A 24,515-nucleotide genomic window follows, 5' to 3' on the forward strand; every position below is an offset into this window, starting at 1 on the left:
CGTTTTTGTTGTAAATGGACGGGGTGGGGGGGTGGATCTAGAAAAAGAGAACATAGGAATGAGATGAAAAATGGCTTGATGGGATACCTCTGTCATGGGCACAAAACGTGAGGAGATCGAGCAGACGAGCCGAACGGATGATGCAGCTCACCAAGACACCGCCAGTGTAAGTAAGCCGCGATGGGTCGGAAAATATTTGTTGCTTTAGTTGTTTACCAAAATGTATGAAAGTCACAGTCGGTCATTCATACTAAAGTGCAGACTCTCGGTTTTAATTTTAGGCTGTTACCATCTAAACTGGTGAAAGGTTCAAAGAACTGTAACTCTGTAATATGTTGAAGTTTTTTGTTCTGAAGATCTACATTAATTGGACGAATCACCACAGGTAAACGGGACTTCAAAATAAAAGAAAAGACACCCTTTTGTCCTTCATGATGCAGATGATGGTTGTTTGTTTTGGGGTTTTTCTGCTTTTAGTTTTGTCTTCAGCCGGATGTAGCTTGATTGAATTGATAATGGGTATCAGGCTCGGTCATTGGAAAATACTCCACACATCTACTCCTAATTTTATTTCATACTATGTTTTGTTGCACAATCAGTTTTGATGCATTTTGCTGAATCTGAGCAGGCATCCTGTCCCTGTATGTGACACAGTATCATCACTCTGCCTCCATATGTTTTACAGATGATGTTGGATCCTTTGGTTCATGACACTTTACAGTCTCCGTGCATTTTTTTTTTTTCCCATTCTGGTGCAAGGTGATCAGTCAAACATATGCAGTTCCAAAACTGCTTCATCATAAAGCATCTAAAAAACAGTCCAATCATCTGACCTCTCTGGTCTTGAAGATCATGAATAATTTGCTCTGGAGAAGTCCTCTCTTTATGATAGACCTGATTAATTATGTGTATATCTTCGATAGTGTTTGCTAGCTGCTATAAAAGGGTAAAAACTGCAATCATCCACCACAGTTGGCTTCTGTGGCTGTCCAGGCCTTTTAATGTTGCTGAGCTCACTGCACTCTCCTTCTCTCAGAATGTACCAAGCTTGATTTGGCCACACCTAATCTTCTTACTGTCTCTCTAATGCATTGGGTTTGTTTTTGTAGCCTTTGGACGCACTGAGAGCTGCTTCAACTGCAATTTGTGGGTTTCCAGTGCAGGAAGTGCGATTTTACTTGATGAGGTCGGGTCATTTTTGGCTTGAAATATGTCAAAGGATCTTCCTTAGAAAACACTAAATAATCCACTTACACTAAGAGCAAGACCAAGTAATTATTTTATAAATATCAGATTCTGGCACTTCTAACTGCAGTGTGATGAAGAAAAGCTGAAGGCAAAGCCCAACATGAAACAGCTTTAGAGTCAACTGTCTAGTTACATTTGAGCTCCTGAAACTAATTTGCAGACCTACATTTTTATCTTTAGCTTCAGGATAAACAGATGGCTATGTGGATTTGTAAATTTGGAGTTTTTAAGGTACATTTAAAGTGTCTGATCCTCCACATAGAACCTTTAACATTGGAGGTCTGTTCAAATGTCAAAGCTTTCAAGCCACATGTGTTTACGGGCTTTCTGCTTTATTAAATATGTGTAAGATGAATTAACTTTTTCCCCCTGTTGGAATCTATACTCTGCTAACTTGTGATGGATTAAGTGACAGTTGCACAGTATGGGATGACACTAAATGAATAATACATGCTCACTGGGTAACTCAATGAGAGCTGAGTGTTACATCTGATGGAGTATTACTTTCAGATATTCCCCAGTTTGGACAGCTAAATCAGCCTCATTTCCAGCAGAAACAAACGTACATCGCCACATTACTGGTTGCACAACTAGTTAATGAGACAATCTGACTTCATGAAACATGTTGCACTAAAAACTCAGGATTTATTAGTGTATTATTCAGACTATTGTAATGTAAACTATCACACCCGATACAGTACAGTGATAAAGGGATTACTGTAGCAAATTTATGCTCATTTGACATTCCTCCAGAAAATGAGCCTTTTCATAGCTGCAACAGAGAGCCGACGTTGCTGTGTTGTCCTCTTATATCCTAAGAATAAAACCTGAGGTCTTTAATAACTCATCAAGAGACTCTTGTATGCTCTGTTCATATTACTTCAACACCATTTACCACATTCTAACTAATACCGCAACAAATTGAAATGACTTCTTAAAGGGCAGGGAAAATTGACTGCTTTCCCCTGAGCTTTATTGGATTTTATGGGTGTGTCCGTGTCCCCCTCCCTGGCTGTAGATTGCAGATGTGTCCGTGGAGGTGGCCACAGTAGACCACACGCTGCAAAAGCTGCGCAGGATGTACAGGAAGACCAGACGGAAGCCCAAAGGACTCAAGAGGCTGTTGGCCTATCTGCTGAACATCCCTCACATTGCAGTCATCATCACGGCAGTGGTGTTTGTGGTGGTGGTGATCATATGGTCGCTGCTGTGGGTCTTTATAAGTATGTGAAAGGATTCTTAGACTTCCCTATTGTACAATTTGAATACTTTTTAGAGCGCAGTGCTGATTTTATTGATAATCTATGAGCAATATGTAGTACATTGTTGTGCACTGATGATTTTATAAGTCTTTAAAAGGGATAGAAAAATTTGACTTGACTTCCTCAGTTCGCAGAGAAAGTTACAGTGGAGCATATTTTGCCGGGATGTTCCGTGTTGCCAATGTGGAGTTTATCCCAGAGTACCGTCAGGCTGAGTCTTATGAGTTTGTGTCCATGGCAAACAAAATACAACATGTGGTACGTATCAGTCTAACCCTGCTGCTTACATAATGAGCTATGGGTGTGTGCTTTTAATTGCCTGGTGTCCCGTAGGTGAGCAATGTGTACAAGATGTCTTCAGTGGCCAGACTCTACAAGCAAGCAGTCATTTCAGACCTAAGGTACAGTTAGTTTGTTAGTCATCCTCACCATGAGCCATAAAGCCATCCAGGTGATAGTTATAATGTGATTTACTGTTGTGAAAAAGAAGGTACATTCCCTTTCAGTGCAAAGGTTTTACTTATCAAAATATGATTTTAAAAAAATCATCTGGTTCTTAACAGGTCTTAAAATGATGTAATTACAACCTCAGATGTCATGAACACATGACATGTTACACCATGTCATTAAATTATCTAACAAAAACTAAGCCAAAAGGCAGGAGCTGTTTGTCACACCCCATAACTCAGTAACTTGTAGAACCACTTTAAACAGCCATAACTTGAAGTAATTGTTTTTTTCTGAATGACATTAGCTGTCTCTCATCTTTGTGGAGGAATTTTTTTCCACCCACTCGTCTTTGCAACATTACTTCAGATCATTCGGGTGTGCAGCAATCGTTTATGCACAGGATTCCTAAGGTTCCACAGCAGCATTTCAGTCGGGTTGAGGTCCGGTACATGAAGCCTTATGTAAATGGACGTACTTTCCTTTTCACATGACTGTCTTTTATTTCTCTTTCTTACATGTTTTTCCCCCCAAGTAACAACAATAAGGGGGGTGTGTTGGTGCATTTCTGGATGGTGTTTATAGTCCCCCAACTAAGGAGCGCAGCAATGTGCGAGGAGTGTATTGAGGCCATTTTTAGAGACTCGGTGCTCACCAGCCTGAAGAACAGATCCTCTGTAGGCTACCTGCTGGGGCTTCCAGTCGATATGGACTCCATCCTCATCAATGGTGCGTTTATGTGTCTGTATCTCTGGAAGTCTGCTCATCATCCTGTACTTTTACTAAAGGGGACTACTCTGTACTTTTGCAGGTGTTCAGCGCTCAGATTATACATCAAACACAGCAGGTAGGTAACAACACAACGGTTTGCTGAGTAGAACTTTTGCTGCATGTTTTAATTTTTCTCTCCCTCCTTCCAGACTCTCAGTGTGTAGATAAGCTTCATGCTAACCTTCCAGGAGCCAGGGTCCCTTTAAACGTCTACTCATCATGGGGTGGTGTGAACTGCCACGTAAAACTCACCGCTGTCCCCGGCTTTCTGATCCGCCTGACCGTTACCTCGTTTGTTATTGAGCCCACTGACTGTGTGAATGATGCCCTCACTGTGTACGATGCCCTGTTGCCCATGAGAGGGCGCATTCTGCACAGGTGTGTCTGCAGCCGAATCTCCCTTTTCTTTATCTTATTCTCATTCCTTGGTGGATTTTTTTTAATGTCCTGAGTAGCGTTACTCTGTTGGATGGTCTGCTTACTGTATGACTCACATAGCCTCACATACAACAATCTTCAGTTGCTCTTTGGTATGTTGCAGTATTCATAGTAGAATCAGTCCGATTAAGGGACTCCAAATCACAGATGGTATCAAGTTCCTCACCCACAAAGATGTCTTTGGTCTCTGTCACAGATCTGTACTTTTACAACCAACAACTCTATCTTTAATTTATCTGTCCAGAACACATTATTCCGAAAGGCTAGGTCTTTCCCTGTGTATGATTCACTTTTTTCTCATGTTTGGACAACATGCAGTCAAATCAGCGCAGTCTCTTTCTTACTGTAGATGACTGTAGATATATGATTAAACAATTGGGGTTCTTGAGGACTTTGTTTTGCATCAGTTTGCTCTTGGGTTGAATTCGCTGGGGTGGCCACTCTTGAGCTGACTGGTAATTCTTATAAATCTACTCAACTAGTTAGATATTTTCTTTACTGTGAAACAATTTTATTTAAACTTTGATAAATCTTTCACCAAACTCAGAGGTGTCGGAGGTAATTCTTTTTCTTTCCATAAACAGATATTTGCATATCAGACAATCTGTTCCCAGACTGGATTTTTGAATAATGGTACCTCACTCATATAGCAAAGAGAACCCCAGATCTTTGATGTAGAAAATTTGAATAATCTGTCGCTGAGATGTTTTCTTCTGCAAATATATACATATAAATCTGTGGTGTGAATGTAACTATGTGCTGAAGGGTGTCTCTGTGTGCCAGGCTGTGTGAGCCAGTGTCCAGCTCCTTCTCGATTGTCTCTACCTCCAATGTCATGTTGCTGTCCTTCAGAATGACAAATGGCAATAAGAGCTTCAAAGGTCACTTTGAGGCCATCACTGAGGAAGGTATGACACATTTACCTGATTATCCTGTATTACTAACGTTATCACACATCGTATTCTCTAACCACAAAGTATTTCCATGAGTTGGCCGTACGGTTGGATCAAAGTAATTATTCTTGTCTCGGTTTAATTCGTAGAAGCCAAAAGGCCCCCAACTTTGAAGCCATTGTTCCATTGTGTAACGTACAATAATGGACAGGGTTGAAACTAATACCCAAGTTTATCTCTGTCTTTCTCAGTTTGTATGTCTCACGTTGAGACCCAGTCAGAACCTGACTTCAACAGTCAAATCTACAGCCCCTTCTATCCCAGCCTGCTGCCCCCATGGTGCTCCTGTACCTGGACGTTTAAGGTAGCCATTTTTACATACTCACTCATAAACACTTATGCATTATTGATCATTTTTATTGACTGTATGGTCTGTTTTCAGACCACCAACTCAAATCTAGGTGTTGCACTTCAGTTTAAAAACTATGTACTGAAACCAAAGGACATGAAGGGCTGTGACAGTGGCTGGTGGAGGGTCAATGAAGTCATGTAAGTGGTTACAGCTGTGCATGCCCACAGCCAAGTCAAGGTGTTCATGACCCTTCTTGAATATATCCAATGGTTTTGTTGATGATGGTTCTCTTTTTCTCAGTTTCTGTGGCAGCTACGTGGGACACCACACGGTGTTTCGGATCGCTGACCACAGTCCTGAGATGGAGTTTCGCTGCAGCTCGCGTAACTCTGCTCAGCCTTTTCAGGCTTCTTACAGCAGTTACAATATCAGCCAACGTAAGCGCTGCACGGCACAAGCCTGTTTCATTGTAACTCTAGAAATTAAAAAAGCTGTGTTGAAGCACTAAAGATTAAGTTGTAGTGCCCCTCCTGCTCTTTTTTCTAACACACTACTTGTGTCCAACAGCCTGTCCAGAGAGCCACTTCTTGTGCACTACGGGACTGTGTGTGGAGAAGACTAGACTCTGCGATGGCCTGGATGACTGCCAGGACGAGAGCGACGAGGCCTTCTGCTGTAAGTTGTTTTACAAGTCACACATCACTGGTTGTTTAAAAGAATGAGGAATGTGATATTTTGACTGCCAGTCTGTGAGGAACTACAAAGGTCCTGTTGACAGATGACACTGGTGTAAGACGCTTAGAATAAGTCGGGAAAATGCTGCATATCTTCACAGCAAGACCCACAATGAACTGTGGTGGCAACAGTCCCCCACATCCTTTGTTTGTTTGTAATGGAGAGACGGACTGCAGCGATGGAGTCGATGAAATCAACTGCACTCAGGGTATGCATTTTATGCAGGCTCTTAAAGTGAAATGCACATCTGCTTTGGACATCTAATAAGTGGAACTTTTTTTTTGTCAGAAACAACCTGCTCTGCAATCAGGTATCAATGCAGCAGTGGATCCTGCATCCTGAAGAAGAACTCAAAGTGCGATGATGTTCCTGACTGTGAGGATCACAGTGATGAGGCAGACTGTGGTCAGTACAGTACATTACTTGACATTTGTTCGTATCTCATGGTTGAAGTGAAAGAAATTTACCGCAGTTTTGCAGCAGGCATTCTTTATATATATATATATATATATATATATATATATATATATATAGAAGATGCCAGTTTTAATATGACTCCCAATACAAACATGATATAGGATTAAACTTTTTTGCAAGACTGAAAGAACTCCGAGAGATTGAACATACTCATTTTGTAATAATTCAACACCAATTTACAGTCTAGCAATTGGATTATATTATGATTACAATGAATCGGGGTATACTTGGCTTGAATTGGACTGTAACTTTTAAGTGCCTCGATTTGCCACTATACAAATAAAACTGAGTTGAACTTAAAAAGCTAGGCTGAGAATGAGAAGACGACATACGTATGGTCTTGTAGAGTGTCATCTTGTGAGAGTATAGCTCTTTAGGAAGGATTAACATAACTGGTGTCTTCAATTATTTGAGATACTGGGCTCTGTTGACGAGGAATGTGATGCCCTCACCTGTTTAAACTCACCGTGGCAACCTCTGAACTCTACAGCAAGACAGCGATACCAAGTATATGTTCAAGTCAACCAAAAGTGGTTCAAGAATTGTTATTCTATCTCCTTGAGTGGCCATACCAGTCCTTTGATCCAAATACCTTTTCTTATCAGTTTTGAAATAAGACTTTTAATTATCTTTAGTGCAATCAGTAATCTAAATATTAATTTCTCAAAAATCATTCAGACATGCATTAAAGGAGACATATTGTGCCCTTTTTGTCACAAGCTGAACATATCCTGAGGTCTTAATGAAATGTCTGGGACATGCTGATCAAAATAACACAGAGAGACAGTACAGCGTGAAAGTGAAAATATAAAACTTATGATAGATTTGATATAACTTGTAAAGCAAAAAGGCGAGAGCAAAAGAGTTTCTCTCCGCTTCTGAGGTACAGCAAATACAGCTGTAGTTGAGGCTAGGTGGAGATAAAGAGAAAATGGATTGGATGACCATGTAAGGTGATGTGTGTTCTCCCTGCAAATCTGAACGGCTCACTATATGCCACAGTTTGAGATGTACTGTATGGGCCCAAACCAAATTGCCAGTGTGGTGCTTCTCTGAGTTTTTGAGTTGTTTGTGACTTCAGACACCCAAATAAATGTCCTCAAGCACAGAAAAAGTCATTTTTCCATAATTTGCCCCTATTTATAAACTTCCTATGACTGTTTACCACCGACTGTACATAGGCCACAGTCCTGCAGATTGGATGTTCAATCCTTGTCTTTCTAGGTGTAAATGCTAAACTACAGATTTAAGATGCTGGTAAAATGCTGCTACTCCTCCTTTTTCTAATCCTCTATTTTTTTCCTTACTTCCATCATGACTGTTGGACAGAGGAATTGGCTTATTTGAGTAATCTGCTCTTTACCACGCGCTTGGTAATTGGGCTTCCACTACAAATCCAGTTCTCTGCTGGGTGCTTCATGTGGTTTAATGTGAAAGCTGTTGTTTTACAATCTGCAAGATCAAATCTGCTGACCTGCAGCAAAGAGGTGACTCCATACACACAAGCGCATATTAAAACTATGGTTTTTAATAAGGTGGTGGGAAAGCTGCCAACCGTGGTGATGACTCGGTATGTCAGCACAGCTACTTAGAGTCTGTGTATAACACACACATGGCACATACACAACCCAAACAGATATGTATACGCAAACTCTGTTTGTATAGGCTGAAACACATTAAACACTAGTGTAACAGCAAAATTCATCACGATGTCTCATTCAGACTGTGGTCATCCCTCATCATTGAAGAGGGTGGACTCATCTAGAGGCCTTGAGCGTATTGTGGGCGGAGCTAACTCTATGGAAGGGGAGTGGCCTTGGCAGGTCAGCCTTCATTTTGCTGGTAGTCTGTACTGTGGCGCCTCTGTCCTCTCCTCTGATTGGCTCATCTCAGCTGCCCACTGCTTCAGCAAAGAAAGGTAAGCTGCTCTCTTTGCTGATGAAGTGATTATTTCATTATTATACACTCATAGTAACATACATTTGCAAATTAACTCATCAGTTATGAACTTAGAGATAAATGATTGCAATCTCTAAAATTTGCTCCTTCAGAGACCATGAACCCTACCCTCTGACTCTGCAGGCTCTCTGACCCACGTTACTGGAGCGCCCACCTTGGCATGCTGACGCAGGGCAGTGCCAAACACGTGGCAGAGATCCAGCGGATCGTGGTGCATGAGTACTACAATGCAAACACGTTTGACTATGACATCGCCCTGCTGAAGCTCAAGAAGTCCTGGCCCCCCTCCCTCAGCCCGCTGATTGAGCCTGTGTGCCTACCACCCTCCTCCCACACGATTACAGACAGCCACCGTTGTTTTGTCACGGGATGGGGGTACAGATCTGAGGAAGGCAAGTAATCTGAAATTCAGAAACTTTCACATTAGAAACTGCTCCTGATCTAATCTAATCAGTCAAAGCTTACATGAACATACCGTACTTCATGAAAGTAATTTCTACATAAGTAAAAAGGAGTGAGCCAAAAAAATCTGCCATATATCCTACAGCTCTGAGTCCCAGAGTGAAAATAATGATGAGACATCAGTTTCAGTGCCACTCCAGTTAGAGTAATGATCTCAGCCAACCCTGTCTTTTACCTGCTTAATTTGTAAGGAAATAATGAGGAAATAGTCCACACAAGTTGATGAAAGGATTGGGCATGATTTGATCAGTGATTGGGATGAAGTGAGAAATGTACTGGGATAGTTTCGTAGGTATAGGAGAGACTGTGACTTGTTCCCGCAGCTGATACAGGCTAGTACCAACCTCCAAGAAAAATCTTTTTAAACAAAGAGCACATTAGATCCCCTTTCAAAGAAGATTCTACATATTGTAAGGTCTGTAACATTAGCTCACTTATCTTATACAACTGTAACTTAAATGCTTTTCTGTTTTATTAAATTGTTAGAATAAAATAAATATTTCAGAATCAAAATAAAAATAGACCTAACCATAGAGATGCATCTCTTGATCACACCGGGTGACGAACAACAGATGATAAACAAACATTCCATAAAAGCAGATGTATATCAAAACTGCTTTTTTGCTGGATATACTGAGAAAACTTATAGTTTATAAGAATTATCCATTACATTTGTCATTTGATTTGTGTATCATACTAATGAAATTTTGACCCTGCTTTTTTAAGTATCAGACTGGACTTGTACCTTGTTGCTAACGTCGCCTGCTGAAAAGTCAAATGCGGTTTCTCCACTAATATCGACAATGAATGCACTTCTGTGTACTGCACTTTCAAATTTTACCAGATAAAACAAGTTACAAAAAGAGTCTTTATTCCTGCACCTTTCATAGCCATCTCTGGAACTGTTTCCCTTTGACTGCAGAGTTGTTTTTTAATTCACGCAAATTGTTTAATGTTATCATCCTCACTGTGCTGCTTCACTTTGAAATCCCCCATTATCAGCTGCTTTTTCTGTAAATGTTTTTCTCACCTGCATGGTCTTAGTGCACATTTTGCTCCTCTGCAGATAAGCTGTTGCCCTCAGTGCTGCAGAAAGCTAAGGTGTCCATAATGAGTCAGACTGACTGTAAGAAGCGCTATGGCCCCATCTCTCCACGCATGCTGTGTGCTGGTGTCCCCTCAGGAGAGCGGGACGCCTGCAGGGTGAGCTACCAACCGACAGAAACACCCATCATCACCTGCTTTATATTGTGCATTATCATAGGTTGGTGTTTACCTTTTTAAATAAGTGTTCTTTCTGTACTCTTTGTATCTCAGGGGGACTCAGGGGGTCCTTTGTCCTGTCAGGCACCAGGAGGAGGTCGCTGGTTCTTGATCGGGATTGTCAGCTGGGGGTCCGGCTGTGGCAGACCCAACCTGCCTGGGGTTTACACCAGGGTCAACAGGTTCACCTCTTGGATCTACAGCCATATCAGCTGACATGATGAAAGTCATTCATTGTGCTCATTCAGAAAAATAAAAATACAAAAATCATTTTATACTGTGTAGTGTGTACTTTCCATGCATTCTACTCAGAATTTACTGCTATTACTAATCATTGGTGTGTAACCCTGCTTTAGCAGTTTGGAATCTCTTAGTGTCACTGTTTCATTCCACACTTTTAAACAGACTTAATTATAGATTCTGCTACAGTCTTAGAACGGTGAAGTAAGATGCCATATTTGTAATTACAGGTTGTCCTGCACCACTGTGGGGAATCCAATTAGAATATCTCACACACGTTTCCTTCCAACACTCTTGTGTCTGTTCGAGGTTGAGCCGAGCATTCACAGCGGGAAAGTTTGCCCACAATATCTGTCGCACGGATGCTTGTGCGAATTGTGGTCTTTCATAGAGGTCTCATTGTCCCCGCACTGCATTCTGGGGCTCCGTGTGACACCTGCAGCCCAGTTCAGGTAAACGGGAGGCGGTGAATGCCCACCGCATCCGAGCCAGTCAGCTCGGATTTCTGCGCTTTTTTCTCTTCTTTTTTCAGAGGAAGCAACCGCGGGGATTTCCTCTCTCTCCATCGTTTCTATGCCCGAGGTATTGTTGCATATCGCCTCTACGGAGCTAAACTGGACAGTGCTATGAGGACTCTCCCCAAAAGCAAAACTTGCGAAGTGTATAGCGTCTCCGCGCATGGACCCACAGGCTGTTCGGGTGTACAGGTAAGCTGTCACAGTGCGCTTTTCACTGCGCGTAAAAGACGGTGCCAAACGAAATTTGCTCACTGCAAGCGCTATTTTCTTAATATAATCTATCCTATAGCGAATCTACTGTGTTTATTAAACTTTGGAGCATGTTTTTTGCAGAAAGATAAGGAGGCATAGTGTTTAGAATCCATCAAATTGACCAAGCTTCATAAAAGTCTGTCAGTAGGGGTATGTGGGTGTCTTTCTAATGAATGTCCATGACAGGTTGACTGAGTGCTGACACTGCTGAGCCAGGCCGTGGGAAAGTAAATCCCTCCAGCCATGCTTTGTCTGGTTCCCCAGGGGATCCTGCCAACCCTTAAATGTTTTAAGAGATCAATTTAGGTGAAAGATGCTCATCACTGCTGTCAGTAAACCAGCCTCTGCTCAACCATAAAAAAAATCTATGTCTCATTGATTTTGGGCTTCGAGGATGCATTTCATTTACCACTCCTCTGTTGTGCTCACTTGAAAATAACAATTAGAAGCAACTTGAGAGCAGACATTAAAAGCCAGTATGATATTTGAGTCATGTCCTTGTGTCTGAAAGGGAAATGGGGAGTTAAGGGAGCCCACCCTGTCACTGACCCCCCCCATGAAGCCCAAGGACCAGGCAGAGCAGAGGGTGGAGGGGGTGCGCGCTCCAGCATTTTGCTCGTGGAGGAGATGGATGTTAGGTCTCCTGCCTTTCTTTCCCTTCACTGCTGCCATTGCACTGACTCTCCACTACTTAACATGTGAGTGCAGACCTGTGCTGTTGTTCATCAGTTTGTCTCAGACCTCTCTTGCCCCTCTCAAATGTATTTATTTTAAGTCACACATCGCACCTGTCTTAAATCTCTACCCCCCCTCCTTCAGCTCCACCTTGCTCAGTGTTCTTCCTGGGAGGCAGCGTGGAGTTCCCAAACCTGAGCTTCTCCTCAGAACTGACAGACTCCACCTCCCCCCAGTTCCGCCTGCAGGCTCAGGCTTTGAACCATTATGTAAGTGGAACGAAGAGCTTGTCTGTCACTGCCTCCTCTCTGAATGACACAGGGTGCTGCTTGACCTTCTTGCTCCTGTCTGAAGCTGATCTTGCTGTTCTAACTTTGATATGTTTCACTATCAGCACGCTACCGGTGTTCTTATGGGCTGCTTTCAAAACATTGAAGCCCTCCTTCTCCTCCTTCCTCCTTGCACCCTGATGGGTCTCTCCTTATCTGCTCTGTCCTCTCTTGTCTGTCTCTGTTTGTCTTTTTTGTGCACTACTCTTCTCTCTTCTGCCCCTGTCTGTGTCTCTCTGGTGGTGTTAAATGTAAAGCTGAAACAGGAGCTGCGAACAGTGTGTGTGCGAGTTCTAGAGACCCCCAGGGACGGGGTCCTTTCAGGTCTCAGGACAAGCCTGCCATTTGTGAGCTTAGCTGGGCCCAGGCAGCAAGAGTGAGAGGAAGAGCAGGCCCTCAATAAAAACATTGTCTGTGTAGCTTTCACACAATCGGCCACTATGTGTGTCGTATACTACAGAGAGTGGGCAAACCTCTGTTTGATGCTGGGGTTAGGAGGGAGAGACAGGGCAGTGGGACAAGCCGGGATGACAGAGGAGCAGAGATGAAAAGAAGGGGCGGAGGTGGGTGTTAGGAAGAAAAAGTCAGGTGCATGGATGTAGGTAGTTCAAATTGATAGATGGGAATCCCCCGAGCTATGCGGTGAGCAAATTCAATATCTGTGGAAGGTAGAAGGGTTGTAAATTTGTCATAGAATCTTTATGGCCATCTGTTCATTAATCTCAATGCCAGAAGCCCATACCACCCAAGGTCCTGCCTCTACACTGCCGGCAGCTAAAGACACAATGTACCACTGTACTCAAAATCAACATCCACACATGCAGTCTGTCTTATACACACACATGCAAGAACAATGCTTTTGTTGAACTCTGGCTCAACCAGGCATGATTACAGAACATGTTGCTTTGATTAGACAAGCAGCCTCCCTTGTACCCTCTAATGTGTTGTCTCCTCTTCATTTCTTAAAAACAGTTCTCAGAGCTCTATGAGTCCACCCCGTGGAGCTCCTACTACATGCGCTCAGGAATTACTGCCTTCAGGTAGGCTGTGCCCAAAACAAAACCCACTGGTTGACTGCAAAGCTTAACAGTCTTTACTCTCAAAATGTGCATGACCACAGCATCCTCAGACACATGTCCCCTCTAGAATAGCAACATTGTAAATCCCTTTGTGTGACAGTGAAGGAGCAGAGGGACTCAGTGTCTTCTATTGGAGTAAATTCTCTGCCCCCCATGATGTTGCCATGGAAATCCAGAGGTCCAGCCCAGAGAGGCTGCAGCGCAGGCTCCCTGGTACAAACAAGGTGCAGAAGGACAGCCGCAATGAGCAGCGCTTCTATATGGAGCCAGATGATGACACGCTCCACCTACTGGGTAGAGGCTTGTGCTGCTGTTTGAATATATACAGCGCTTGTATAACAGAAGCAGTTCATACATGCATAAGTAACAGCCAACTGTTTGTATATGCTAAAAAAAAAACAGTTTTGACCATGAGTATTTTCACATCTGCTGAGTGTGTTTGCAGGTTTGGATCCTGACGACTTCGAGTCAGAAGAAAAATCTGATAAAATGAAAAGTCCAAATAGTATCCAGGGTGGAAAATGGCAGCTTGGCTTCCAAGGTAAGGACAGTTCCAGCCTTGGAGAGTCCAGAAATTATAAGATCAACAAGGCTAACAATGTCAAAATTCAGCTTTGGAACATGCATGTTGTGAATTTAGACTTGTATCATTTGTATCACAGTAGAGTGCAATGCAAAGTTGTTGCCTGGACTGCAATGAGTTACAAATTAGAAGAAAACATCTACATTTTATTAATTCAAAGATTTTATGATTATGAATGTGATGTGAATTATATGCTATGCCAATTTGCTTCACCAAATCTTTCCTATGGGAGATTCTCAACAAACATGTTAGGTGGCAGCACCACCATCTTCCTGCAGTTGGGCTCCACTTCATTTTCTTTTTAAATATTTTATCTGTTGCCCAAATATATGTGTAGTTTAATCGGATAGACACAGCAATTCTATCTCTTTCTCTGTCTAGCAATGTCCTTTGACCTCTATGCCAAATATGGGAACAACCGCACTCTGAGCCTTGTGAGCCCTAAAAAGCCATACTACCAGTGGCGCCTTCGTGTACCATCGGGTCACGTGGTTCGGCTGGTCGTCCTCACCCTTCATGGGGCCACACCAGGAAGCTGCGCCGCCCACAAGCTCTCCGCCTATGACTTCCTACTTCCATTGCAGAACAAGATAATTGCCAGGTAAAGGAACATTTTGGACTTGATTCATTTGATATGTGGAAATATCTGCAATGATACTGAGTAACTGGCTTCGCCTTGTTGATCCAGGCAAAAGCAGAGCTTCTTTCACTAGAATCAATGTTAAATACTTGGCTGTATGTGTCTGTTTAGGTGGTGTGGGCTGCCTATTTCAGGCTCATCTCCAGTCATGAAGCTGACATCCTCTGGTAATGTGATGCTGGTCACTTTCTCCTTCAGCAGACAGAGAGATGGGGCAATCTTCAAAGCTTACTTCCAGGCCATCCCAAAAGCAAGTGAGGGCTTGTTTTGTCGATGTCTCAGTGCTGCCACAGCTTTTATTTGACCTGCATCTGTAGGGCAGAAGTTGCATTGGTGTTTTTTTGTGTACTTTTTTGTGCCAACTTGTTTCACTGTCGCCCCCTGCAGGTTGTGGAGGATCAATTTCTTCCTGGAATGGTTCTGTTTCCTCACCGTACTACCCCTCGTATTATCCTCCCAATATAGACTGCACTTGGACACTACGGGTGAGCTACACAAGAGTTTTTATCTGCATGCTTTTAGTGTGTGTTTGTGTTAAAAAAAAAACCACATGAAGTAGTTAATACATTCCAACATCCAAGCTCTTTCTTTAGCCGTGTGTGGTTACTTTATCAGGTGCCATTGCCAGGATACCTGATCTCCATGACAATCGTAAAGATGGACATTCAGGATTCCCTATCATCTGATGACTGTGAGAAAGACTGGCTGGACATCGGTGGGGTGAAGTGAGTTGCGGGAATTAACCATTTTGAGAAATGTTCACTTGACTAATTTTACCTGCAAACATGTTTTGTCTCATGATTAAGACAGTCCACGTTTTTTAAGAACACTATCATTCTTACTTTTGTGCTTCTTTTCATCTAGACTGTGTAATCAAGTGTCAGACAGCAGCAAAAAGCGAGTGTATTCCTCTCCTCTGTCCATCCACTTCCACTCTGATGAATCTCTGACTCACAAGGGTTTCTACCTGCTGTACCGAGCCTTCTCTCCAGAGGGCAGTAAGTCACATGTGACATGAAGGATTTGTTCAGATAAAAAACAACTAATGTTTTAAAGCAAAACAACCAATCCTCTCGAACAGCTGGGCCATTGACCCTTGTTGTCATAACTAGTTTATCATGACTTGACCACTTTTAAAGCGAAAACACAACATTTTGAAGTTTCCTTGCTGTCTTTTAAAGCTTGCCCTCGCCAGTTTCGCTGTGGAGATGGTCGCTGTATCCCCCTGAGGAAGGTCTGCGATGGAGTAAAGGATTGCTCAGATGGCCGGGACGAGGCTAAATGCTGTGAGTCTTATTGCACAAGATAGCGCATATCAAATGAAAAAATGTTATTTTCTTCTAAGTCACCAACAGGTAAATAACATTATTGATAAAAAGTAAAGGTTGGGAGAGGTTCAACGATTGAACAATATCTTTTCTCAACTAAAAATTGCAAAGAATTTCATTATCTACTGTACACAAGATTACCCAGAGATTCAGAGAATCCAGAGAAATATTTGAACACAAGCAAAAGGGCATATGGCATAGGTAACTTGCACATTTTTAAAGGCACCATTACTGCTGTGTGATATATACAGGTTTTTGAGTGACATTTGCGGCTATTTAGAAAGTCTTTTTTTAGGAAAGACCTTGCTTATGTCAGCAAGACAATGCCCAACAACATACTTCACATATTACAACTACATGACTCAGTGGTTTGTTTTTTTAAGAGTCTGGATGCTAAACTGGTCTGCCTGCAGTCCACTCTTGTCATTCGCTGAAAATATTTGGTGAATTATGACATGAAAAGTACACCAAAGGAGGCCCTGAACTGTTGAACTGCTGAATTTCAGTTTTTGAGCAAGAAAGGGAGAATATTTTGGTTTCAGAACTACAGCTACGTTTGGTCTTCTCAGTTCTCAACCACTTACAGAGTCTTGTTAAAAGAGGCGCACCACAGTTGTAACCAAAGTGATGCAAACATGATGCTGGCAAATACGAGCACTTCAAAAAGGACATATAGTCTTTAAAAAAACAAAACAATAATGGTTTTTCAGTCTCAACGGAATCAATGCTGTCTTTGTTGTATTTTAAGTTTAAAGATGGGCTTCAGCGAATTGCAAATAATTGCTTTCTATTTTCGTCTAAAAACCCAACTTATTTCGAAACTGTGTTTGAAACATTTAGCAAGCTGCAGGCCAGGGGAAGTGCTTTGTGGGAATGGCCAGTGCAAACCTCAAAGCAGCCAGTGTGCCGGTCAGAGCTCATGCGCCGACAGCAGCGAGGAGGGCACCTGTGGTGAGCAGAGAGACTGATGAGGTACTAACATGTGCATGTAGTCCTGTTTGTTTGAATCATGTTTGTACTGCTTTGTGTTTGTTTCTCAGGGGGTAAATGTCACCACGTTTGTCCTAACAAGGTGTGTTTGCCTAAGTCATCGGTGTGTGATGGCGTCATTGACTGCAAAGACCGCAGTGATGAACTCAACTGCAGCAGAGCATGTGAGCAGGCGTGGTTTCACAAACGGGTTGACAAGTGTTATTTCCTACTAATAAAGTCTGTCTCTCTCTTTAGATGCCAAAGGCTGCTCTCCGTCCTCCTACAAATGTGCCAATGGAAAGTGTGTCAGTAAGGTCAACCCTGAGTGTGATGGAGTTAAAGACTGCTTTGATGGCTCTGATGAGCTCCGCTGTGGTAAGCTCTCACCCTCAAAACCTCATTCTACTGTGTCTGACTAAAGTGCTGTCACTTTCCAGATGGAGTTCTCATCGTTCATTTTTGATTCCTCCTCTGTCTCCCAGGCTGTGGCACCAGGCCCAGGAAACGAACTAAGATAGTGGGAGGGTCTGATGCTGTGGTGGGGTCGTGGCCCTGGCAGGTCAGTCTCCAGATGGAACGATACGGCCATGTCTGTGGAGCTACGCTGGTCTCCAATCGGTGGCTCATCTCTGCAGCTCACTGTTTCCAGGACTCGGATGCCATCAAGTAGGAAAAACTCAAAAAATGTCACCTTGATATTTCATGTGTTCATGTGTTCATGCTAAGCGTGTCTGCAGATACTCAGATGCTCGAGCGTGGCGGGCTTACATGGGGATGCGTGTGATGACCAGAGGGAACCACGGAGCTGCCACCCGACTGATCCGTCGGATCCTCCTTCACCCGCAGTACGACCAGTTCACATCTGACTATGACATCGCCCTTCTTGAGATCAGTGCCCCTGTTTTCTTCAATGACTTGGTGCAGCCCGTGTGTGTTCCTGCCTCCTCCCATGCTTTCACCACCGGGACCAGCTGCTACGTCACAGGCTGGGGGGTTCTAATGGAGGACGGTAAACAGCGAACATACTGAAAATACGTTTCACTTGAAGATTACTAGGTATTAAAGATGACTTGCACCTAGAAAATATTTTTTTTTTTGTATTTTTGTTAATTGAAGGAGAACTGGCCTCTCGCTTACAAGAGGCTTCAGTGAAAATCATGAACAGGAACACCTGTAATAAGCTGTATGATGATGCCGTCACTCCCAGAATGCTGTGCGCTGGAAACCTGCAGGGAGGAGTGGATGCCTGCCAGGTAAGTGTGTGCTGCTGTGAATTCAATTGAAAAATACAGCAAACACACTATGGTAGCAATCACCTGGTTTACATTTCCACTCATTTGTGTCTAAAACACAACGGAGCATGTCTGTTTTAAAGGGATTATTATTATTTTTTCATTCCATAGTCAATGGAATTTAAAGCATTGTATATAAAACCAGAGTGTTTGTGTACATTGGTGCATAGTTTCCATGCTTCTTAGTCAGATCAACTGCTCATAACATCACGCCAACAGCTGAAATGCAGAATGAGAGGCTTCAAAACAAGAGACCACAAATCAGTGGGAGAAGTCTCAGGGGCCATGACCAGTTTTTAAAAATGTGTTCTTGTTTTACACAAAGTTCTCCATTAACGATGTCCTCAAAGCTTATTGTATATCATCTCCCATGTATACATTATCTCCCTAAGACCTTGGGGAATCACACAAAGGAAAAAGTCTTTAACCTACATCTGGTTGAATCATCAAAAAGATTAAACAAATTTGAGTCTTGTTGTATGTAATGTTATGTTGTAACCGCATTTTAACTGTTAAAAATAAAGTTAAAAAATGTCTTAGAAGTTTAGACCAAATATCTTACAGTTTTCAACTACAAATTTAAATTGACATTTAAATCCCCTTAAATGCTTGCTGGGTTAGTTTTTTAGCAACTTATTAGCTTGAGACGGCTAATAAAATAGCTTGACTATCTTGACTGCACTGGCTGCTGCTAGTACTAGCAACAGTCGATTCAATTGAAGCTAACATCAAATGTATAATTGGGTTTCTCTCTTTTTTTAACTCAGTCAAGTAGCCCTGGAGGTGTATGTGCATGCTTTATTTACATTGGAATCTAAAAGTTAATGGGTGTTTGTGCCCTCAGGGTGACTCAGGAGGTCCGTTGGTGTGTCTGGAACGAGGTAGGCGGTGGTTCTTGGCGGGGATTGTGAGCTGGGGTGAGGGCTGCGCAAGGCAGAACCGTCCCGGGGTTTACACCCAGGTTGTCAAGTTCACTGACTGGATCCATCAGCAGACCAAAGGGCAGGTGTGACGAAACATCACACTCACATGTACGAAACAACAGACTTTACACACAGGACGACGATTTCAGTCCTTAACTCTGTCCTCAGAATGTGGTCACGACTGCATAACGACACATTCAGTCAGTTTTACGGGAACGTGTCCAATGCAGCAAACCAGAGGGGGCATCATCCCTACTCCAATCCAACCAGCATCCTCACAATCTGCAGCAACAACAATGTTAACATGCACAAAAACGCTCTTAAAGTGACTATCAAATCAAATTTAGGGTATTGCATCTAAATATTTGCATTTAACTGAAATGCACGACCAAAGTTGCACATTGTACTACAACATAAAAACACTGTATTTGAGCTTAGTATTTGCTTGGTGCATACATGCAGATATAACTGGGATTAATATTGACAGGTTAGAAGATATGTTGGGAAGAATATTCTGAAACATATGTGGCATTCACAGTTTTGTCTCCATTTTTGAGGAATAAAAATAAAATATATGTATAGAGAAAATCAGATTATTTCAGATTCCACCAATGTATTGGTATACACATATTTAATTATGCTTTGTAACTAAGAATTACTTTAAATTACTTATATCCTTTATCTGAAAGTGATGTCTATTCTTCAGATGTTCTTGTTCTTCAATTTATATTATTGGAAGCGTCCTCTGAGCGGCATTTGCCATACTGTAAGTAAACTGCGTGCTATGCTTTCAGAAAATCTCTAAAAACAGAGAGACTGTCAGCATTTTTGTATTGAGCCAGATTCCATACGGCCTTCTTCCTTGATAAAACCTTACACCTCACTGCAACTTGGCTGATGTTACAGTGAGGTGATCTGGATATTTTATGTTGTGAGCAGCTTAAGTAGAATCATGTAAAAGCCTCGAGCAGAGTTTAAGACCAGGATACATGGCACTAATAAGCTCCAGTTTGAAATAAAAAATAAATTCGCCTGGATTTTTATTTTTTATTTCAAATGTGACATCATTTAGGGCAATCTCTTTAGCTTTGTGCTGCCCCCCCTACAGCCACTGAAGTTTTTAAAGCTTACAACGTCTTTCACTTATGCTGAGTCATTTTACAATCTCGTTATTTTATCTTGGTCTGTTAGAATAGGTACACATGCTTTAGTGTTTTAAAAAAAACAACAACACACATCATGTTTCTTATTCTTATTCATTGCTGCAGCACATGTGCTGTTTTTATGAAAAACTGTGTTTGCTCTTTTGGCCAACCCTCCATAAAAATAAAAATAAATATATATATATATTGCTTTGATTGGTCAGCTAATTGGTCAAATATTGCTGCCCTCTGTTGGAATTATGTAAATGTTTTAAAAGAGATGTCATTAAGTACAGAAAAAGCCTGGGCTTACAAACAAGACATTTAGGAAGTGGGAGTGAACATGCTATAGATTTAGTTGTTTGTAGGTGTGCCTGAAAATATGAACAAAAATCTATAAAACACACTGATGGGGAGGTAGAAATTTAGAAAAGGATGTGACTTATTTTACAGGGACAGTAAAAGCATTTGTTAAGGACAGAATTTTACCGCCTACCTGTGGTCAGAATCTCTATCCCACCATCATTATATTCCTCTGCATGCTAGGTTATTTATGTGTATTAGACTTTGAATTTCTTCCAGTTGTATCAAACCAGATCAAATCACTAACGAATGCAGAAATAGATGACATAATACAGAGCATGCAGTTTCACTTTGAGTATATGAGAGACATCTGCCTAGTGTTGGTCTTTTCCTCCAGACCATTTTGTGGATGTGAAACGCCATTTCAAGGATAGTGATTATCTTAGCTGCATAATAATTAGTTGTCATTTCAAAGACATGATTAATCTTATTCAAGTAAATGGGGATTTTCCGAACCTGAAATAACCATGTCCATCTTAGCAGCAAAGGGTTTCCCACTCAGTGGGAAGACCACTGTGGGAACTGCCGGTGTTCCCAGTGGTTTTCTCTCTGCCTTTATTCTCCATGTCTAGTCTTCTCTTTCCTTATCCATGAACAACACAGGCAATTCAAAGACGAGCAGAATAATTACATGACTGTCAAACACAAAAACATTTAAAAGAGAGAGCTCTTGAGCTATGATTTGAGTCAGTTTTTTTGGAATTAGTTTGCTGATCTGTCTCTTATGACAGCAAACGCACAACCCGTCATCTTAGTGAGTATTCTCGCCTCAGCATTTTAGACCAGGTGTAAGCAGATAACATTGTCTTAAACATGAATTACAGATGAATATGGTAAAAATGCTGGGGACTTGGTCAGCCAGAAAGATGCTCCGGAGATAATACAGTTGGCAAAATGACTGTGACTGCTGATAATTTCCGTCTATCTTTGGTCACAAAGTGATCTTAGCCAATTATCCCTTGGATTATATTACAGCTGTTCTTAGCATTTTTGCTTATGATTGGACTGCTTCCACACATGTTTGCCTCTGTTTAGAATTTACAGCCAAAAGCAAAGTAAAAGAGAAAAAGAAAAAGAAAAAGAAAAGAGAAAAAAAACATCAACTGGACATACAGTTCAGTTCCCTCTTTGACGGGTAGACATCAGACTTCAGGATCGATCCCATCCTTTACATGTAAATGTAGCTGATTACTTCCGGTTTAGCCAGTGTTGTCATCCTCACTAAATCAGTCTTTTTATCAAATGTGGAAAAAGTTCTCTCCTGACATGTATCTAAATGTGTAATTTTGCCCTCTTCTTTCTGTGTACTGTATGTTGCTCTGTGAGCTGACAACTCACTGGTTTTGAACTGAATGTGTATGTGTGTACATTTGCATGCCTGAGTTAAAGCCTCGTCCTTCACATACTCTGTAACTGTAGAGGAATGAACAACTCCCTCTTTAGGTGGATCATTTTCGTCTCGTCTCATTTATCTTAATGCTCTCTTTGACATCAGTACATGTGACGTTGTTTGTAAGGAACAAATAAGACTATCAGGAGAGAACCTTACCTTTTATTTCTATACAGACACTTGTGCATTTCTCTTTAGTTCTCCCTTTTCATTCAGCTCACCTCACCACCCAGTGGCCCGGCTTAACCATTGCAATAATTGTACCTCCTGAAGGAATGATGCACCTTACACCCACAGAATTATTACTGTATTATACTGATATTATTTGCCTTTACATTAAAGACACGGTTATCATTGAAACAATGTTAGTGTGTATGTACATTTTTCTACACAAATGTGTTTTTGGTGTTTTTTTTAGCTTTCTTTAACTGTGAAATCTGGCGTTTTATTTATTTCAGAACTTGAACTTTTTGCCTGGAAATATTTGTTGCTTCAGTTTGGTTTTTGCCCTTTTGACAGGTAACAACACAGAATTAGGCACCTCAGCAGCAGTTTGGAGTAAACGCAAGCTACCTCAGATCACATTGTCTAGTTGTGGAACCTGCTATATCCACGTCCACACTTTCCTCTACAGAAAAAACAAATCCAGTTTGAAATGTGTGAGACGCATTTGTCATGTAGCTTTTTTAGAACCCACACGTTTACTCCTTGCCTACGTGCTGCTCACCCCGTGTACCGTCCACCGTGTGCAGTAATGTGACTGCTAAGCTGATTTTTGCGCATCCCTCCTGTATCTGACACTGCCCAGTTATAGGATTTATTTGTGAGAAAAAGGTGACGTTAAAAGATTTTTTTTTTTCAAATGGGCAATTTAGGATAATAAAATGTTATTCCTTCAACTTCTCGTTGTTCGATTGATAAATGAGGAGAGCTGAAGGCTTACGCGCCGTGGGTGTGCCAGTCGACGTAACGGAAGTCCACCATCCGGTGACTGCACTGTGGGAACATTATAAATCGGCCTCTCCATCATAAACCATGGGAAAAAGTTGCACTGGAGTTCAAGCGTCCTGTTGCGTGATCTCCCGCAGCTAACCTCAGAAACTCACCGTCTCCATTCACTGACCATCAGCTCTGAGCGCAGCAGTCGGCTGCGCTGCGTTTGAAGACCACGGTGGAGGAAAAAACCGCCCGCAGGAATAAAAAATATTTCATGAGTTTTATCTATAGGCGGCTTGCTGCATCGAAGTCACCAGAAATGATGAATTTAATTCTCTTCTGCCTGCTTTGTGGATTGTATGGTGTTTCTGGAAAAGGTGAGTGATAGTTTAACAAGGTTTTTAATGGTGTGCGGAGTATCAGCTTCTTATCAACAGTGTTGATGTTGTGTTGCTATTATTGCAATATGAGTTATGTGTAGTGAGAAACACTACACATAACTCATATTGCAATAATAGCAACACAACGTAATGTTTTCTCGTTAATTTAATTCTGACGTTGTACGTTCAAAATAAAACTTGGAACTTGCCGAAGTTGCCGAAGTTACATTTTACGCACACTGTCATTAGAGGAGTCAAGTGGCGCTCTTATCAAAAAGGCAGCAAAGGCAAAAGCCAAAGGCGCACTTTAGTGACAGTCTGTAGTGTGGCGTGGTGTGGTTGCGTGCCTGAAGCTGCTCAGCTTGTACACCTCTGATCTGGCCACTGTTCATTGAGTGAGATAATCGCCATCGAGGGGAACGCTTGTTTGGATAACGCGGACCTCCGTGCTCCGTCTCCTTGAGCGCTTGGCCCCGGTTGAATGGGACGAAGGGCGTTGTTTCCTGAGACTGATTAGTTTGTCATATGGAGGTTCTGACAAAAAAAAAGGAACATGGGGTCAACCGAGGGAAATATCCACTGTGCAAGAGCGGATTCAACACGCGCGTATTAAAGCAGTAGTTGAGAGGTTGCTTTTGCGCGCTCCGAAGAGCTCTGCGGTGATATTAGAAACAAATGGAAAAGATGGGCTGATCTTATTTCACATTATTACATGCATTGTCTGTCAACACATCTATTTCATTTTCTGAACAGTTCTTTGTTACTTTTTTTATACAAGTCGTATTTTGCTCCTTATAAATCAAACTCAGAATGTGTTACAGGTGTTTTAAATGAAACCGGTTTTTAATAAAGCAAACTTCACGAAAGGTTTGCTGATTAACCAGTTCGACCACAAGAGTACAACTGAAATAATGTAATAAGTCAGGATTTCAGCAAAATCTGTTGTTTTTTTTGTTTTTTTTTTTGTGTGTATTTCTTTTAATGAACACAAGAAATTAACCCAAATGTAAGTATACTCAATCCGACATAAACGGATTACATCAAGAGTAGTAGAAATAAGCGAGCAATTGCATATCAGGAATCACATACAGAGCCTCATCATCCATTTATATACGTTTCTCATACATAGCCTACATATGTTCACAGTTTATCGTGTAGATTAATTT

General features: G+C 41.7%; 3 protein-coding genes across 5 annotated transcripts in view; all 3 read left to right on the forward strand.

Annotated features, from left to right (window-relative positions):
* The first annotated feature begins 94 nt into the window (after positions 1 to 94).
* Positions 95 to 10,524, forward strand: tmprss7 (transmembrane serine protease 7). The gene is made up of 18 exons (XM_075452201.1): positions 95 to 166; positions 2,267 to 2,471; positions 2,638 to 2,768; positions 2,844 to 2,911; positions 3,493 to 3,686; positions 3,769 to 3,804; positions 3,878 to 4,106; positions 4,950 to 5,074; positions 5,311 to 5,423; positions 5,502 to 5,608; positions 5,712 to 5,848; positions 5,979 to 6,086; positions 6,247 to 6,354; positions 6,435 to 6,551; positions 8,346 to 8,541; positions 8,706 to 8,974; positions 10,111 to 10,247; positions 10,362 to 10,524. The coding sequence occupies exons 1-18, from the start codon at positions 95 to 97 to the stop codon at positions 10,521 to 10,523; spliced, it is 2,514 nt and encodes an 837-aa protein (XP_075308316.1). The 3' UTR covers position 10,524.
* Positions 10,525 to 11,073: 549 nt separating this feature from the next.
* LOC142369813 (suppressor of tumorigenicity 14 protein homolog) lies at positions 11,074 to 19,285 on the forward strand. Its single transcript, XM_075452202.1, has 19 exons — positions 11,074 to 11,254; positions 11,829 to 12,015; positions 12,137 to 12,261; positions 13,294 to 13,361; positions 13,501 to 13,694; positions 13,846 to 13,941; positions 14,365 to 14,584; positions 14,735 to 14,877; positions 15,011 to 15,108; positions 15,239 to 15,348; positions 15,488 to 15,621; positions 15,805 to 15,909; positions 16,792 to 16,902; positions 16,992 to 17,105; positions 17,179 to 17,298; positions 17,406 to 17,589; positions 17,661 to 17,932; positions 18,040 to 18,176; positions 19,060 to 19,285. Exons 1-19 carry the CDS (start codon positions 11,174 to 11,176, stop codon positions 19,225 to 19,227), a joined length of 2,667 nt encoding a protein of 888 aa, XP_075308317.1. The 5' UTR covers positions 11,074 to 11,173; the 3' UTR covers positions 19,228 to 19,285.
* A 3,776-nt stretch (positions 19,286 to 23,061) lies between these two features.
* flt1 (fms related receptor tyrosine kinase 1) overlaps positions 23,062 to 24,515 on the forward strand; it is a 33,979-nt gene continuing 32,525 nt past the window's right edge. For all 3 annotated transcript variants that reach the window (XM_075452318.1, XM_075452319.1, XM_075452320.1), the window contains exon 1: positions 23,062 to 23,346. In XM_075452318.1, coding sequence (XP_075308433.1) covers positions 23,244 to 23,346 — 103 coding nt within the window. In that variant the 5' untranslated portion in view covers positions 23,062 to 23,243. The remainder of the gene's footprint in view (positions 23,347 to 24,515) is intronic.

This window comes from Odontesthes bonariensis, chromosome 20 (genome assembly GCF_027942865.1).
Source record: "Odontesthes bonariensis isolate fOdoBon6 chromosome 20, fOdoBon6.hap1, whole genome shotgun sequence".
In the NCBI taxonomy this organism is placed as follows: domain Eukaryota; kingdom Metazoa; phylum Chordata; class Actinopteri; order Atheriniformes; family Atherinopsidae; genus Odontesthes; species Odontesthes bonariensis.

What these genes read in the sequence shown, in the direction of transcription:
- tmprss7 (XM_075452201.1), top strand. Translation starts at nt 95, where the DNA reads ATGGGCACAAAACGTGAGGAGATCGAGCAGACGAGCCGAACGGATGAT. An exon ending in CAAACAAAATACAACATGTG is followed by an intron (nt 2,769 to 2,843) that starts GTACGTATCAGT and finishes GGTGTCCCGTAG; the next exon opens with GTGAGCAATGTGTACAAGAT. An exon ending in TTATACATCAAACACAGCAG is followed by an intron (nt 3,805 to 3,877) that starts GTAGGTAACAAC and finishes CCCTCCTTCCAG; the next exon opens with ACTCTCAGTGTGTAGATAAG.
- LOC142369813 (XM_075452202.1), top strand. Translation starts at nt 11,174, where the DNA reads ATGAGGACTCTCCCCAAAAGCAAAACTTGCGAAGTGTATAGCGTCTCC. An exon ending in ACTGCACTTGGACACTACGG is followed by an intron (nt 15,109 to 15,238) that starts GTGAGCTACACA and finishes TTACTTTATCAG; the next exon opens with GTGCCATTGCCAGGATACCT. An exon ending in CAGGACTCGGATGCCATCAA is followed by an intron (nt 17,590 to 17,660) that starts GTAGGAAAAACT and finishes GCGTGTCTGCAG; the next exon opens with ATACTCAGATGCTCGAGCGT.